The 16,813-nt window shown below is 49.9% G+C and overlaps 2 protein-coding genes across 2 annotated transcripts in view; one reads left to right on the top strand and one right to left on the bottom strand.

Annotated features, from left to right (window-relative positions):
* The window catches only part of LOC132880299 (desmoglein-2-like protein), a 352,687-nt gene extending 351,914 nt beyond the window's left edge, over positions 1–773 (top strand). The window contains exon 13 of the mRNA XM_060913787.1: positions 545–773. Coding sequence (XP_060769770.1) covers positions 545–568 — 24 coding nt within the window. The 3' untranslated portion in view covers positions 569–773. The remainder of the gene's footprint in view (positions 1–544) is intronic.
* The window catches only part of LOC132879777 (desmoglein-2-like protein), a 135,854-nt gene that overhangs the window by 48,963 nt on the left and 70,078 nt on the right, over positions 1–16,813 (bottom strand). The window lies entirely within an intron of this gene.

Here is a 16,813-nt window from a genome sequence, read left to right as displayed (position 1 = left end):
CCTCAGAAAGTTCTCAGTCTTTTTGAGCAATATGTCTTTGATGACCTCGGGAGTCCCATAACACTCTTCAAGACATTGCCAAACCATGGCAACACCTGCAGCGGAATTGAGGACGTGCACTGCACAAATTCTCTTTGCCTGTTCTGACGATTCAGCTCCCAGCCATTTGGTTAACAGGTCTAATTCTTCCCTGGCTGAAAGGTTCAAGTCTTTCGTGGAACTCAGAAAAGAGGCCTTCCATGCCCAGTAATTTTCTGGTTTGTCATCAAATTGCAGAAGACCAGCACTAACCATCTCTCTTCTGATAAGATATCTCGCGAAGTTTTGTGCACCTTTAGACTCAGGTAAGTACTCTCTTTCATGTTAGCTGTGTGCTGAGTACCATAAGGGTAAGTGTCACTCAGACCTATACTCCTTGTTGGTTCTTTTTTCATATCTCTGTAAACTGGCTGTGTGTTTCTTTGGATGTCATGAGAAACTCTATGCTTAGTGTCCAGTATTTCCTGTTTATCCATTTTTCTTTCATGTGTCTCCACGACTACAGGTTCCAAAGGCTGTTCCTGGATGAACATATTAGAATGTTGTTGGACGTACTCACTAGTATGTTGAATTCTGCTGAAGGGCTCTTCTTTGACATCTGGAAGCTGGCTGCATGCCCCGCTTTCAACCTCTGCCTCCTGAAAGGCTGTAGCCTCAGCTTCAGCTGCAGCAGCAGCTCTTTGACACCGTAGGAGATGTAGATCAGTGTCGAAGCTAGCCTTTTGCTTCAGCAGGTTTGCTTCCAGCTCAGCTTTCTGCCTCATCATCTCAGCCTCTCATTCAGTGAAAGCTAATTCATCCTTCGCAGCTTTCGCCTTAGCATAGACTTTTGTAGCTGAAGAGGATGATGATGAGTATCTAGTAGATGCTTTGGATGACTGGGACTTAGCATCACATGCTTTATGAGTCACCTTCTTCTTTGTTGCTTGATCTACAGCCTTTGTTTGCTGTTCTCCACCAGCTTTTTCTAGCTGTGTAGTGGTATCTTCTTTAAGATAATTTTTTCCTGAGTGTAGACTCATGTTTGCTGAATATTGTGTTTTAATGCTTGAGCCTGCCGTGTAGTATCTTTTTACTGTACTGCCCTCGCAATGTGTGTGCTTATACAAAGCTAGAGGTCATTGTTGAAGAATGGAAAAAGATTGATGTTGCAAATATCACCAACTTGTTCATATTCCATGCCTAGAAGACTTGGTGCTGTCATTAAAAATCATGGAGGCCTTACAAAGTATTAGATGTAGTAGTTTTTGTTGTGGGGTGTACTCATTTTTGCACCACCCTAATTTGAGTAAAACTGAAAAATGTGTAATCTCCGTAAGTTTATATTATTAACCTTACTTTCACGTTACAAGTTAAACAGATGCTATATTAAACTTTGTCTTTTCAACATTTTGGAAATTGTTTGCGTTCATTGAGATATTGTTTAAAATGTTACTTTTCAAAGGGGGTGTACTCATTTATGTTGAGCACTGTATATGTGTATGTAATGGACAGCATATAGACATTACATGATATTAAGATATATGCAAGCTACAATATCGACAATGTAGGCCATAAAAGATATGCAGACAATATGCAGGTTATTTTCAGATTAGACACAATATACAAAAATATACAGTACACATACTGCTCCTATGTCTGGAAGCTTTGCTGTGCAATGCTCTATGGCACCTGCTGGAGGGGAGGAGTTGGAAAAGGTTATGTCCTGCAGTCTGTTCCACTCCTGTTTTGTAACTGCTCCGAACCAGAATGTGATGGATGTGCACAGGACCGATTCAGTGACTGTGGTGTAGAACTGTTAGCAGCTCCTGTGGTAGACTATACTTTGAGTTACCACAAATAATACATCCTGTGCTGGTTTTTTTTTTAGAATTTTTTTCTCCTCCAAGAACTGGCACCTTATTGTGGTGGAGGGGTTTGTGTGCTTGAATGATCCTAGGAGCTATGTTGTCGGGGGCATTACGCCCCTGTTAGGGGTTCCCAAGGCAGACAGGTCCTAGGTGACAGGCCAGACTAAGGGAAGTTCACCAAACCCCTTATGGAAATAAAAAAAACAGGGACCGTGATGTCGCCCAGTATGGCACAGCTGGGGCCCCACCCTGGAGCCAAGCCCGGGGTTGGGGCTCGTATGTGAGCACCTGGTGGCTGGGCCTTTGCCCATGGGGCCCAGCCGGGTTTAACCTGAAGCGGTGACGTGGGCCCAACCTCCTGTGGGTTCACCACCCACAAAGGGAGCCATAGGGGGCCAGTGCAGTGTGGATTGGCCGACAGTCGAAGGCAGGGGCCTCGACGACCTGATCCCCAAACACAGCGGATAGCTGTTGGGACATGGAATATCACTTCGCTGGGGGGCAATGAGCCTGAGCTTGTGCGGGAGGTTGAGAGGTACTGGCTAGAGATAGTCGGGCTCACCTCCACGCACAGCTTGGGCTCCAGAACCCAGCTCCTCGAGAGGGGCTGGACTCTCCACTTCTCTGGAGTCGCCCACTGTGAGCGGCGGCTGGCTGGTGTGGGCTTGCTTATAGCTCCCCAGCTCAGCCACAATGTGTTGGAGTTTACCCCAGTGAACGAGAGGGTTGCCTCTCTGTGCCTTCGGGTCGGGGAGAGGGCTCTTGCTGTTGTTTGTGCCTATGAGCCGAATAGCAGTATAGAGTGTCCGGCCTTCTTGGAGTCCCTGGGAGAGGTACTGAGAGGTGCTCAGACTGGCAGGGATGAAAGTCTTCCGGATTTACCTGGAAATCTGGATATTTGACAAAACTCTTGAAAATCTCTGGTTTTCCGAATGGAGAAATTTATTTTTTGGATTTTTCACGTTCCTAGATGCAGCGTAATACTTTGCATTGTCCTTGCATGGGCGCGGTCCTTAAATAGCCCAAACATAGTTCATTGATTAAAGACAGGTGTTCTTTGTTAACGGCACGTGTGCTGGAGCTCGTTAGGCACGTGCGCCCAAGGCGCGCCTACAGGTGCACGTGCTAAGGCGCGCAGGACTGACACCGTTCTGCACAAGCACAACACAATCGCACTAGAAAGCATGTTCAAGCTGCCAGTGAAGCTGCAGTCTTTTTAGTCGCAAATTACAAGTATTTCCTCGTGTTAATAATTCGCCATGTCAAAACAAGCAAAACATTCCTCCTTCTTTCGACGTGAAGAGAGGTAAGCAATTTTATTATATATTGTTTTTCCATCAAAGTTGCATTTTGTCAGGGCTGCCAACTTTTCAAAATTCCTTGGAGTGAGATTTTTTTTTTTTGGGGGGGGGGGGTCGACGGCAAAATTTTTCCGCACACCACGCAATAAGTGGGAATTTTGTATTCAGTTTGATATTCATTTGTCCCCCTGCATTCTGGTGTTTTGTTTGTGGGTCGTCCAGCTGGAGATGGACAATGGGGGGAGGGTTGAGATTTTGGATTTAGTAGATGTTCCTGCATTCTGGTGGATTTTTGGAGTGGCCTGCTGTGCTGTTCACCACCCACAGAGGTAGCAGTAGGGGTTTGGTGCAGTGTGGATTGGGTGGCAGTCGAAGGCAGGGGCCTCGACGACCTGATCCCCGGACACAGCGGCTGGCTGTTGGGACATGGAATGTCACTTCGCTGGGGGGGAAGGAGCCTGAGCTTGTGCGGGAGGTTGAGAGGTACCGGCTAGAGATAGTCGGGCTCACCTCCACGCACAGCTTGGGCTCTGGAACCCAGCTCCTCGAGAGGGGCTGGACTTTCCACTTCTCTGGAGTCGCCCATGGTGAGCGGCGGCGGGCTGGTGTGGGCTTCCTTATAGCTCCCCAGCTGAGCCGCCATGTGTTGGAGTTTACCCCAGTGAACGAGAGGGTCGCCTCTCTGCGCCTTCGGATTGGGGAGAGGGCTCTTGCTGTTGTTTGTGCCTACGGGCCAAATAGCAGTATAGAGTATCCGGCCTTCTTGGAGTCCCTGGGAGAGGTACTGAGGGGTGCTCTGACTGGGGACTCCATTGTGCTACTGGGGGACTTCAATGCTCACGTGGGCGATGACAGTGACACCTGGAGGGGCGGGGTTGGGAGGAACGGCCTCCCCGATCTGAACCCGAGTGGTGTTTTGTTATTGGACTTCTGTGCTAGTCACAGTTTGTCCATAACGAACACCATGTTCGAGCATAGGGGTGTCCATAAGTGCACGTGGCACCAGGACACCTTAGGTCGGAGGTCGATGATCGACTTTGTAGTCGTGTCATCTGATCTCCGACCCTATGTCTTGGACACTCGGGTGAAGAGAGGGGCTGAGTTGTCAACTGATCACCACCTGGTGGTGAGTTGGATCCGCTGGCGGAGGAGGAAGCTGGACAGACCTGGCAGGCCCAAACGTATGGTGAGGGTCTGCTGGGAACGTCTGGCCGAGCACTCTGTTGGGGAGGTCTTTAACTCCCACCTCCGGGAGAGCTTTTCCCAGCTTCCGAGGGAGGCGGGGGACATTGAGTCTGAGTGGACCATGTTCTCTACCTCCATTGTGGACGCAGCTGTTCGGAGCTGTGGCCGCAAGGTCTCCGGTGCCTGTCGTGGCGGCAATCCCCGAACCCGGTGGTGGACACCGGAAGTAAGGGATGCCGTCAAGCTGAAGAAGGAGTCCTATCAGGCCATGTTGACCTCCGGGACTCCTGAGGCAGCCGACGGGTATCGGCAGGCCAGGCGTGCTGCAGCTCGGGCAGTTGCGGAGGCAAAAACTCGGAACTGGGAGGAGTTCGGGGAGGCCATGGAGAAGGACTATCGGTCGGCCTCGAAGAAATTCTGGCAAACCGTCCGGCGCCTCAGGAGGGGGAAGCAGTACTCTGCCAACACTGTTTACAGTGCGGGTGGGGAGCTGTTGACCTTGACTGGGGACATTGTCGGGCGGTGGAAGGAATACTTTGAGGATCTCCTCAATCCCACCGTCATGTCTTCCACTGAGGAGACTGAGGCTGATGACTCAGAGGTGGACTCGTCCATTACCCAAGCCGAAGTCACTGAGGTGGTTTGCAAGCTCCTCGGTGGCAAGGCACCGGGGGTGGATGAGATCCGCCCTGAGTATCTCAAGTCTCTGGATGTTGTGGGGCTGTCTTGGTTGACACGCCTCTGCAACATCGCATGGCGGTCGGGAACAGTGCCTCTGGAGTGGCAGACTGGGGTGGTGGTCCCTCTTTTTAAGAAAGGGGACCGGAGAGTGTGCTCCAATTATAGGGGAATCACACTTCTCAGCCTCCCAGGGAAAGTTTACTCCAGGGTACTGGAGAGGAGAATTCGACCAATAGTCGAACCTCGGATCCAGGAGGAACAATGCGGTTTTCGTCCTGGTCGCGGAACACTGGACCAGCTCTATACCCTTCATAGGGTGCTCGAGGGTTCATGGGAGTTTGCCCAACCAGTCCACATGTGCTTTGTGGATCTGGAGAAGGCATTCGACCATGTCCCCCGTGGTATTCTGTGGGGGGTGCTTCGGGAGTATGGGGTTCGGGGCTCTTTGCTAAGGGCTGTCCGGTCCCTGTACGAACAGAGCAGGAGTCTGGTTCGCATTGCCGGCAGTAAGTTAGACCTGTTCCCAGTGCATGTTGGACTCCGGCAGGGCTGCCCTTTGTCACCGGTTCTGTTCATAATTTTTATGGACAGAATTTCTAGGCGCAGCCAGGGGCCGGAAGGAATCCTGTTTGGGAACCACAGGATTTCATCTCTGCTTTTTGCGGATGATGTTGTCCTGTTGGCTTCTTCAAACCAGGACCTTCAGCATGCACTGGGGCGGTTTGCAGTCGAGTGTGAAGCGGCTGGGATGAGAATCAGCACCTCCAAGTCCGAGGCCATGGTTCTCGACCGGAAAAGGGTGGCTTGCCCTCTCCAGGTTGGTGGAGAAGTCCTGCCTCAAGTGGAGGAGTTTAAGTATCTCGGGATCTTGTTCACGAGTGAGGGAAGGATGGAGCGTGAGATCGACAGGCGGATCGGTGCAGCCTCCGCAGTGATGCGGTCGCTTTACCGGTCCGTTGTGGTGAAGAAGGAGCTGAGCCAAAAGGCGAAGCTCTCAATTTACCGGTCGATCTACGTTCCGACTCTCACCTATGGTCATGAGCTTTGGGTAATGACAGAAAGAACAAGATCGCGGATACAAGCGGCTGAAATGAGTTTCCTTCGCAGGGTGGCTGGGCGCTCCCTTAGAGATAGGGTGAGAAGCACAGTCACTCGGGAGGAGCTCGGAGTAGAGCCGCTGCTCCTCCACATCGAGAGGAACCAGCTGAGGTGGCTCGGGCATCTTTTTCGGATGCCTCCTGGACGCCTCCCTGGGGAGGTGTTCCAGGCATGTGCCCCCGGGAGGAGGCCCCGGGGAAGACCCAGGACACGCTGGAGGGACTATGTCTCTCAGCTGGCCTGGGAACGCCTCGGTTTTCTTCCCGAGGAGCTGGCCGAGGTGTCTGGGGAAAGGGAAGTTTGGGCTTCCATGCTTAGACTGCTGCCTCCGCGACCCGGTCCTGGATAAGCGGAAGAAGACGAGACGAGACGAGACGAGGCCTGCTGTGCCATACCTACATTCTTACACACCCTGACTTGCCAGGCCTTCAGCTTGTGGCCAACAAAAGCACCAAGTTTTGGCTTAAAAGCCCCCACACTAGAAAACTACAGATGACTGCCAATGTTCCTGTGGCCCTATAGACCTGTGTTTCAGATTTAAAGGCAAGTTCATGTTTGAAAATATTACATCAGCTAAGCCTAAACACCTTCTGAATTGAAACTAAATGTTAAGTTTTTAATAACTGTTGCAAAAATAAGATTGTCTCTCACTGACTATTCATTATGCATTTAAGGGCTTTCCCCACCACTGGGTTCAGCAGAAGATTGGCATGGGGAAAAATATCAACAGCAAAAGAACAAATAAAATGCTTAAACAGTAAGCAAAATGTGCATGTGCTACAAGAAACATTAAAATGATTAAGTTTGAACAGTATTGAAACACAAAAAGGCTGAACCTTGGCCATAGGTGGGAATGTGCATACAAAGTTGGGCTTAAAAATTCTGGTCCTACTTAAATAAGCTATATTAATATATTTCTTATTAATTTATTTCTTATCTATGTTTCTTATTATTAATAGAGCATTCATCAGGGCCTGTTATCTGACAAATATTCTCTACCTGTCTTGCCCTCATTGAAACCCTGTTTCCTCAGTATATTGTTCTCTCTTTTTTTTAATTATTCACAACAAGTTCAAGTTCTTTGATATTACAGGTGACCATGCTTTATTTACTTTAACTGAGCAATTACATACATCATAAATAATTAAAAATAAATACCCTGTAAATAAACAATAGGTATGGTGGCTAATGGCTCTTCTTGCATTTGTAATATTATCTCTTACTTGCTTTATTTTACAACAGGGGTTTTCAAAGTGTGGGAGAGTCAGCCCCCCCTCAGAGAGCAAATAAACAACAGCGCACCCCCCCTTACAATTTTTGTTGTTGCTATACTTAATGTTCCATTCGTATTTAAAAAAAAAATGGTTGTTGCACACATTTTTATTTTTTTCTTTGACACATTTTAAACATATGGGCTTTTTTAAAACATCTTTTTTTTTACACATTTTTAAACATCTGTCCTTTTTTAAAACATCTTTTTTACACATTTTAAACATCTGTGCTTTTTAAAACATGTTTTTTATACATTTTAAACATCTGTGCTTTTTAAAACCTCTTTTTTTGTCATGGTCCTACCTGTGGGCTTCTCTCTTCAGGTAACATCTCCACTCAGCATTACCGGCCACACCCGCACTCACTTCCTCTTATTATCTTTCAGTGACTGTCATTGGCTGTTGCCGATCACCTGCTCTCCCCCTGTGTGTATTTAAGCTGCAGTTCTCCCTTGCCCCTGTGTCAGTTCGTCTGCAACTCTCAGCCTGATAACCTGCTCTGTGTTCCTACTACTCTGACTCCTGAAGATTTCCTGTTCTGTCTGACTCTGTCTGCTCTCCAGCCCCGGTAACCTGGTCTGCCTTCTGTTCTGTCGACTCTGCCCCTCCTGTACCTTAGCCTGATCTCCAGCTTGCTCAGCCCTACAGCCCCACCTCTCTGACTACGCCTGGTACTGTCTCATTTTTGAAGCTAAGCAGGGTTGGGTTTGGTCCCTGACAGAACGATCTGACCAGCATGGAGTCAGCACCCAAACCCTCTGCCCTTGACCGGCTGCAGCACACCGAAGGGGATGTCTGCCAATGTTACAACCCTGATCCAGCATGGCCATCAGCTCCAGCAACAACAACTGGACCAAGCACTCCAGCTGCTCACTGCCCTAGCACCCCCTGGGCCTCCGGGAGGTGCTCCTGCTGCACTCGATGCCCCGGAACCCAAGGTCGGCAGTCCGGAGCGCTTTGACAGTGACCCCTCCCAAGTCCGTGCTTTCCTGACCAGCTGCCGGTTGATCTTCGACCTACAGCCCAGAACCTTCGCGTCGGAGGCAGCGAAGGTGGCCTTTGTCATCACTCATCTGACTGGCCGCGCCCGCCTGTGGGGGACTGCTAAGTATGAACGCCGGACACCGGCATGTGCCTCTTTCTCCCTGTTTGTTGTGGAGATGATTAAGGTCTTCGACCTGGGCTCGTCATCAGTAGAGGCATCCGGAGGCTGATAAGTATTCGCCAAGGCGGACGTACAGTGGCTGACTACTCGATCGATTTCCGGACCTTGGCCCGGCGCAGCAAGTGGAACATGCAGGCGCTGGTGGACGCCTTTCTGCACAGCCTGGCCGACTACATGAAGGACGAATTGGTCTCGTACGAGCAACCGTCGACACTCGACGAGGCCATCGCCCTGGCCGTCCGCATTGACCACCGGGTCCAGACCCGTCGACGAGAGAGGGCCCGCCAGACTCAGCCAGTCATCACCGCACTGAGAAGCCAGAGCTTACCGGACATAGGAGGGGCCCGGTTGGGTTCAATGATCCTCCAATCCTCCACCAGCCAGAAACCTATGCTCCAAGTTTACCTTCGTCTGTCGGATTCCACCCACACCCTGGCCGCCCTGGTTGACTCTGGCGCTGAGGCTAACATCATGGACACTGAGCTTGCACGCCAGTTGGGCATGCGAAGCCACCACCTATCCTCTCCAGTTCCAGCCAGGGCGCTGGATGGCCATCTCCTTGGCACCGTCACCCGCCTCACTGCCCCTGTTCCGATAACTCTGTCAGGCAACCACCATGAAACCATCCAATTTCACCTGCTCCGTTCCCCCGGCCAACCTCTCATCCTGGGCTATCCATGGCTCCGCCAGCACAGTCCTCACCTCGACTGGGCCACTGGAGAGATAAGAGAATGGGGCAAGGACTGCCATCAGACCTGCTTACGAGCCGCCATCCTAAACACCCATACTCCATCTGCCAGCTCTGCCCCTGACCTCACTAATGTCCCAGCGTGTTATCACAGCCTTCGGGAGGTATTCAGTAAAACCAAGGCCACTTCCTTGCCTCCTCACCGGCCCTACGATTGCGCAATTGATCTCCTCCCAGGCACTGCACCACCCAAGGGTCATCTCTACTCTCTGTCCGCCCCGGAAAGGAAGGCTATGGAGACCTACATCAGTGACTCTCTGGCTGCCGGCCTTATCTGTCCATCCTCTTCTCCCACCGGCACTGGGTTCATCTTCGTGGAAAAGAAGGATGGATCCCTGCGCCCCTGCATCGATTACAGGGGTCTCAAAGACATCACCGTCAAGAACCGATACCCTCTCCCACTGCTTACCTCCGCCTTCGAGCTGCTCCAGGGAGCCACGGTCTTCACCAAACTCGATCTCCAGAATGCCTACCACCTGGTTCAGATAAGGGAGGGAGACGAGTGGAAGACCGTGTTCAACACCCCCACCGGTCACTACGAATACCGGGTGATGCCGTTTGGCCTTACCAATGCGCCAGCGGTATTCCAGGCTCTGGTGAATGATGTCCTGCGAGATATGTTGAACAAGTTCATGTTCGTTTACCTCGACGACATCCTGATCTTTTCTAAAACCCTGTCCGAACAAACCCAGCATGTCCAGTGAGTGCTCCATCGTCTCCTGGAAAACTCCCTCTTTGTCAAGGCAGAGAAGTGTGAGTTTCACGCCAAGTCTGTGGGGTTCCTGGGGTACATCGTGGCAGAAGGGAGCATCCAGATGGACCCTGCCAAAGTCTCTGCAGTTACTTCACGGCCAGTACCAGAGAGCAGGAAGCAGCCTCAGCAGTTCCTGGGCTTCACAAATTTCTACAGGAAATTCATTCGTAATTACAGCACCATTGCGTCACCTCTCACCGCCTTGACCAGCACCAAACAGTCCTTCACCTGGACTTTGGCCACCAATGAAGCCTTTGCCACCCTCAAGGCTCGGTTCACCACTGCTCCCATCCTCCTGTTGCCTGATGAGGAGCGGCAATTCATCGTTGAGGTGGACGCCTCGGATGTGGGAGTCGGGGCAGTGCTCTCAGAGGTCTGTGGATGACAACAAGCTCCACCCTTGTGCGTTCTTCTCCTGCTGGCTGTTGCCGGCCGAACGCAATTACGACGTAGGCAATCGGGAACTGCTGGTGGTCAAGCTCGCCCTGGAGGAATGGCGCCACTGGCTGGAGGGATGCGTAGTCCCATTCCTGGTCTGGACAGACCATAAGAATCTTGAATACATCCGCACCGCCAAACGACTCAACCCCAGACAGGCCCGCTGGGCTCTCTTTTTCACTCGATTCAATTTCACCCTTTCGTACTGGCCTGGATCTCGCAACACCAAGCCTGACGCACTCTCCTGCCAGTTCCAGAAGGGTGATGCCCCCTCCAAGGACCTGGCTCCCATCCTGCCTGACCCCTGTATTGTTGCTGCGCTGACCTGGGACATCGAAGAACGAGTGCGGGAAGCCCTCCGTGACCAACCCAGCCCCAGTGCATGCCCCGCAAGTCGCCTCTTCATTCCTGCAGACCTGCGATCCCAGGTTATACAATGGGGACATGACTCCCGTCTAGCCTGCCACCCTGGTTCCACTCGCACCTACCACCTGCTCACCCAACGGTTCTGGTGGCCTACTATGGGCAGGGATGTGCAAGACTTCATCCAAGCCTGCCCTACCTGTAACCAAAATAAGTCCTCCAGCCAGCCTCCTGCCGGTTTGCTCCAGCCTCTGCCCGTGCCAATGCGACCCTGGTCCCACATCTCCCTGGATTTTGTTACGGGTCATCCCCCTTCTAACGGGATGACGGTCATACTCACCATCATGGACCGCTTTAACAAAATGGCTCACTTTGTTCCCCTCCCTAAACTACCATCAGCCAAGGAGACTGCCCAGATCGTCTTGCAACATGTCTTTCGCATCCATGGGCTGCCAAAGGACATCATTTCGGACCGGGGGCCGCAATTTGCCTCTTCTTTTTGGAAGGAGTTCTGTCACCTACTCGGGGCCACCGCCAGCCTCACCTCCGGATTCTGACCCCAGTCCAATGGCCAGTCAGAACGGACGAACCAGGAGTTGGAGAAGGCACTTCGGTGCATGGCGTCACGCAACCCTAGGGCCTGGTGCGAGCACCTGCTGTGGGTGGAATACTCCCACAACTCCCTCACCAGCTCAGCCACCAGGCTGTCCCCATTCCAGTGCGTGTATGGCTACCAATCACCCCTATTCCCCAGCCAGGAGGGAGAGGTCACCTGCCCGGCTGCCCTCACCTATGCATGCCGATGCTGCCACACCTGGTCTCAAGCCCGCGCTGCACTCCTCAGGTCAGTCATCAGCTACTCTACTGGCGCCAACCAGCGGAGGACACCTGCGCCCACCTACTGGGTGGGCCAGAAGGTGTGGCTATCTGCCAAGGACCTGCCCCTCCAGGTGGAGTCTCGTAAGCTAGCACCTCGGTTCGTCAGATCATTCCCTATCCAGAGGATAATCAGCCAGTCTGCTGTCCGGCTTCGACTGCCCAAGTCCATGAGAGTGCACCCCACCTTCCACGTCTCTAAGATCAAGCCAGTGCATGAGATCCCGCTGGTCCCAGCTGCTCCTCCTCCTCGTCTCATCGACGGTGGCCCGGTCTACTCCGTCCGGCGACTGCTGAAGTCATGACGCAGAGGGAGGGGCCTCCAATACCCGGTGGATTGGGAGGGCTATGGCCCTGAGGAGAGGATGTGGGTTCCCGCTGGAAGGATTCTGGATCCAACCCTCATCGCCGACTTCCATCGGCTACACCCCGACCAGCCCTCCATCCGACGGGGCCGATGTAGGGGTTCTCACCGTGCGGATCCACTTCCAGACCCTGCTCCAGCGCCTGAGCCTGACACCGAACCGAATCCTGGGCGGGGGTCCTTGGATGACGATTCTTCTGATGGTGAAGAGGGTGCGGAGGCTATGGACACTGACCGGTCTGAGGAGTTCTAACCCTCCACCGGTATTCCCCCTCTTCCCACCCGTCTTTGGTGATCTGTGGCTAGGGACTTCTGGAGCCTTCCCTTAAGGGGGGGGTTCTGTCATGGTCCTACCTGTGGGCTTCTCTCTTCAGGTAACATCTCCACTCAGCATTACCGGCCACACCCGCACTCACTTCCTCTTATTATCTTTCAGTGACTGTCATTGGCTGTTGCCGATCACCTGCTCTCCCCCTGTGTGTATTTAAGCTGCAGTTCTCCCTAGCCCCTGTGTCAGATCGTCTGCAACTCTCAGCCTGATAACCTGCTCTGTGTTCCTATTACTCTGACTCGTGAAGATTTCCTGTTCTGTCTGACTCTGTCTGCTCTCCAGCCCCGGTAACCTGATCTGCCTTCTGTTCTGTCGACTCTGCCTCTTGCCTGCCCCTCCTGTACCTTCACCTGATCTCCAGCTCGCTCAGCCCTACAGCCCCACCTCTCTGACTACGCCTGGTCCTGTCTCATCTTTGAAGCTAAGCAGGGTCGGGCCTGGTCAGTACTTGGATGGGAGACCTCAGATGTCACCACCAGCCATCCCTGCCTCTCAGTTCTCCTGCCACTGGACTTCATCCACACATGTTTTTCCTATTCCCCTTTCCCCTATTATTAATAAACTGTGGTTTGAATGCATTTGATCTCCTCTCCTGTTTGGTCCCTGACATTTTTTACACATTTTAAACATCTGTGCTTTTTTAAAACCTCTTTTTTTAAAACATTTTAAACCTCTATGCTTTTTAAAACCTCTTTTTTACACATTTTAAACATCTGTGCTTTTTAAAACCTCTTTTTTACACATTTTAAACCTCTGTGCTTTTTAAAACATCTTTTTTACACATTTTAAACATCTGTGCTTTTTAAAACATCTTTTTTACACATTTTAAACATCTGTGCTTTTTAAAACATCTTTTTTACACATTTTAAACATCTGTGCTTTTTAAAACCTCTTTTTTACACATTTTAAACATCTGTGCTTTTTAAAAACATCTTTTTCTTTTACACATTTTAAACATCTGTGCTTTTTAAAACATCTTTTTTACACATTTTAAACATCTGTGCTTTTTAAAACCTCTTTTTTTTACACATTTTAAACATCTGTGCTTTTTAAAAACATCTTTTTCTTTTACACATTTTAAACATCTGTGCTTTTTAAAACCTCTTTTTTACACATTTTAAACATCTGTGCTTTTTTAAAACCTCTTTTTTACACATTTTAAACATCTGTGCTTTTTAAAACCTCTTTTTTTACACATTTTAAACATCTGTGCTTTTTAAAAACATCTTTTTCTTTTACACATTTTAAACATCTGTGCTTTAAAAAAAAAAGCTTCTTGTTTTACACATTTTAAACATCTCATAGCATTGTTAGCTCGCACCTCTTGGCAGACAACACACTGTGGCAGTGGAGCATCATCAGATCCAGTCCATGAAAATCCAAACTTTAAATAATCGTGGTCATACTTTCTTCTTTTTTTGCTTGGCCCAGACTCTGTCTCCTCACTCAGCTTTAGGTAGCTTTAGGTACTAAAAATTGATCCATTTTGTCTCTGGCAAAGGCTAGCTGAAGTTTGCTAAATGTCCGCAATAGTAACTTATTCTGGTTTATTTTTCCTCACGTTGCGCCCCCCCTGAAGAACTCTGGCGCCCCCTAGGGGAGGCGCGCCCCACACTTTGAAAAGCCCTGTTTTACAACATTTCCAGTATGGCTTCAAATAAAGTCATAAAGTATGATAACATACAGTAAACAAACTAAAAATGCGCTTAATAAACGTGTGCTAAGGAGGTGCTCTCCTGTGCTGCTTGTTGGGGAAGATAGAGGCTTTGGCACGGCAGTAGGCCTATAATGATTTAGCATGCCTAGTACACAGCTCTCGATATGGCATTAAATATTCTCACAACACCAATTAAGAAACTTTATATAAGTTCATAATTATGCCAGTAACGCCACACATCGGCATACATATGTACAAACCTGTCTGAGACACCCGTCTTCAACTCGGATACCTTCTTCTCCCTCCTCTTCCTCTAAATTGACGGTAGGCAATTATCCAACTTCCGGCGAGTGCAGCATCATTAGGTGCACCACCTACCATAGGGGAGTGTGTACAGATGGAACACCTCTCTGCCTGTTTAGCCGTGCGTAAGGCATAATTAATCAATCGCAAGTGGTTGGCGCGACGCAATGGGTAGCCGAGATCAGATAGATAATCTAGATTTTTTTCTAGCGTGAGAAATCGGAGGTATGGCGTGTAAGCGTGTGAAGACAGTCAAATGCGTGTGTCTCACGCTCATTGCGTGAGAGTTGGCAGCCCAGATTTTGTGGTTTTGAAGCTAAGTTTTAGTGCCATTTCTAGAACACAACATCAAGAAAACGTGGAAGAAACAGCAATAATGGAAGAGCCGGTTTCTAAGCTACCTAAAACTAGCAATGGTAATTATTTTTTGTTACATAATGTACTCAGGCTGCCAGTCAGTGTGTGACCCCCCCCTTGAAAAATCCTAGCTAAGCCCCTGATTTACATGAGCAATTTGGTATTCAATGGTGTGTTTAAATTTACAGACAATATGAACTAATGTAAACAATTGGCTTCAACTCGCATAAATATGAATTGGAAAATTTTTAGTTCACTTTAGCTTAAGGAAATGCACAACTCTACTAAAAGACTGATAAACGAGGCTCAATGTCCCCAACATTGAAACCTGAAAGCTTTAGAAACTCTAACAGGCCTTTACTTTTTAACAGTACTGTTTTTGGGATTTTGCTGAGTTTACCTTCAACTGTATGATTTTTTTCAAAGTAATTAACTGTGTAGCCAGGAAAATCACCATGTTTTCTAAATGCACTCCTGAAAAGTACTCATTAACTAGGGGAATTAAATTTGATATTTTTGACATGTTAATCATTAATGTACATGATATAAAAAGGCTTAAAAGTTATAACTTGTTTTAGTGAAAATAAGTACTAAAATGCACTAGAATGCAGGGTTTTGTGTGTTATGTTATTAAAACATTTTCGGGGGAAGTTGCCCCCCCAATCTTAGTTTGACTTTCAAAAGTTCAAGGTTTTTTTCTTTGCTCCACTTTCATCTCTAGACCGGGGACTCTACTGTTCTACTGAGGGACTTCAATGCTCATGTGGGCGACGACAGTGACACCTGGAGGGGCGTGATTGGGAGGAACGGCCTCCCTGATCTGAACCTGAATGGTGCTTTGTTATTGAACTTCTGTGCTAGTCACGGTTTGTCCAAAACAAACACCATGTTCGAGCATAGGGGTGTCCATAATTGCACGTGACACCAGGACACCTTAGATTGGAGGTCGATGATCGACTTTGTTGTTTCATCTGATCTCCGGCCCTATGTCTTGGACACTCGGGTGAAGAGAGGGGCTGAGCTGTCAATTGATCACCACCTGGTGGTGAGTTGGATCCGCTGGCGGAGGAGGAAGCCGGACAGACCTGGCAGGCCCAAACGTATGGTGAGGGTCTGCTGGGAATGTCTGGCCGAGCACTCTGTCGGGGAGGTCTTTAACTCCCACCTCCGGGAGAGCTTCTCTCAGCTTCCGAGGGAGGCAGGGGACATTGAGTCTGAGTGGACCGTGTTCTCTGCCTCCATTGTTGATGCAGCTGTTCGGAGCTGTGGCCACAAGGTCTCCGGTACCTGTCGTGGTGGTAATCCCCGAACCCGGTGGTGGACGCCGGAAGTAAGGGATGCTGTCAAGCTAAAGGAGGAGTCCTATTGGGCCATGTTGGCCTCTGGGACTCCTGAGGCAGCTGACAGGTATCGGCAGGCCAGGCGTGCCGCAGCTCGGGCAGTTGTGGAGGCGAAAACTCGGAATTAGGAGGAGTTCGGTGAGGCCATGGAGGAGGACTATCAGTCGGCCTCGAAGAAATTCTGGCAAACCATCTGGCACCTCAGGAGGGGGAAGCAGTACTCTGCCAACACTGTTTACAGTGCGCGTGGGGAGCTGTTGACCTCAACTGGGGATATTGTCGGGCGGTGGACAGAATACTTCAAGGATCTCCTCAATCCCACCATCACGTCTTCCATTGAGGTAGTGGAGGCTGATGACTCAGAGGTGGACTCATCCATTACACAAGCTGAAGTCACTGAGGTGGTTTGCAAGCTCCTCGGTGGCAAGGCACCGGGGGTGGATGAGATCCACCCTGAGTATCTCAAGTCTCTGGATGTTGTGGGGCTGTCTTGGCTGACATGCCTCTGCATCATCACGTGGCAGTTGGGGATAGTGCCCATGGAGTGGCAGACCGGGGTGGTGGTCCCTCTTTTTAAAAAAGGGGACCGAGAGTGCGCTCCAATTATAGGGGAATCACACTTCTCAGCCTCTCCGGGAAGGTTTACTCCAGGATACTGGAGAGGAGAATTCAGCCAATAGTCAAACCTTAGA

The sequence above is a fragment of the Neoarius graeffei genome, chromosome 1 (genome assembly GCF_027579695.1).
Source record: "Neoarius graeffei isolate fNeoGra1 chromosome 1, fNeoGra1.pri, whole genome shotgun sequence".
Classification (NCBI taxonomy): Eukaryota; Metazoa; Chordata; class Actinopteri; order Siluriformes; family Ariidae; genus Neoarius; species Neoarius graeffei.
This window is presented reverse-complemented; position numbering and strand designations above follow the sequence as displayed.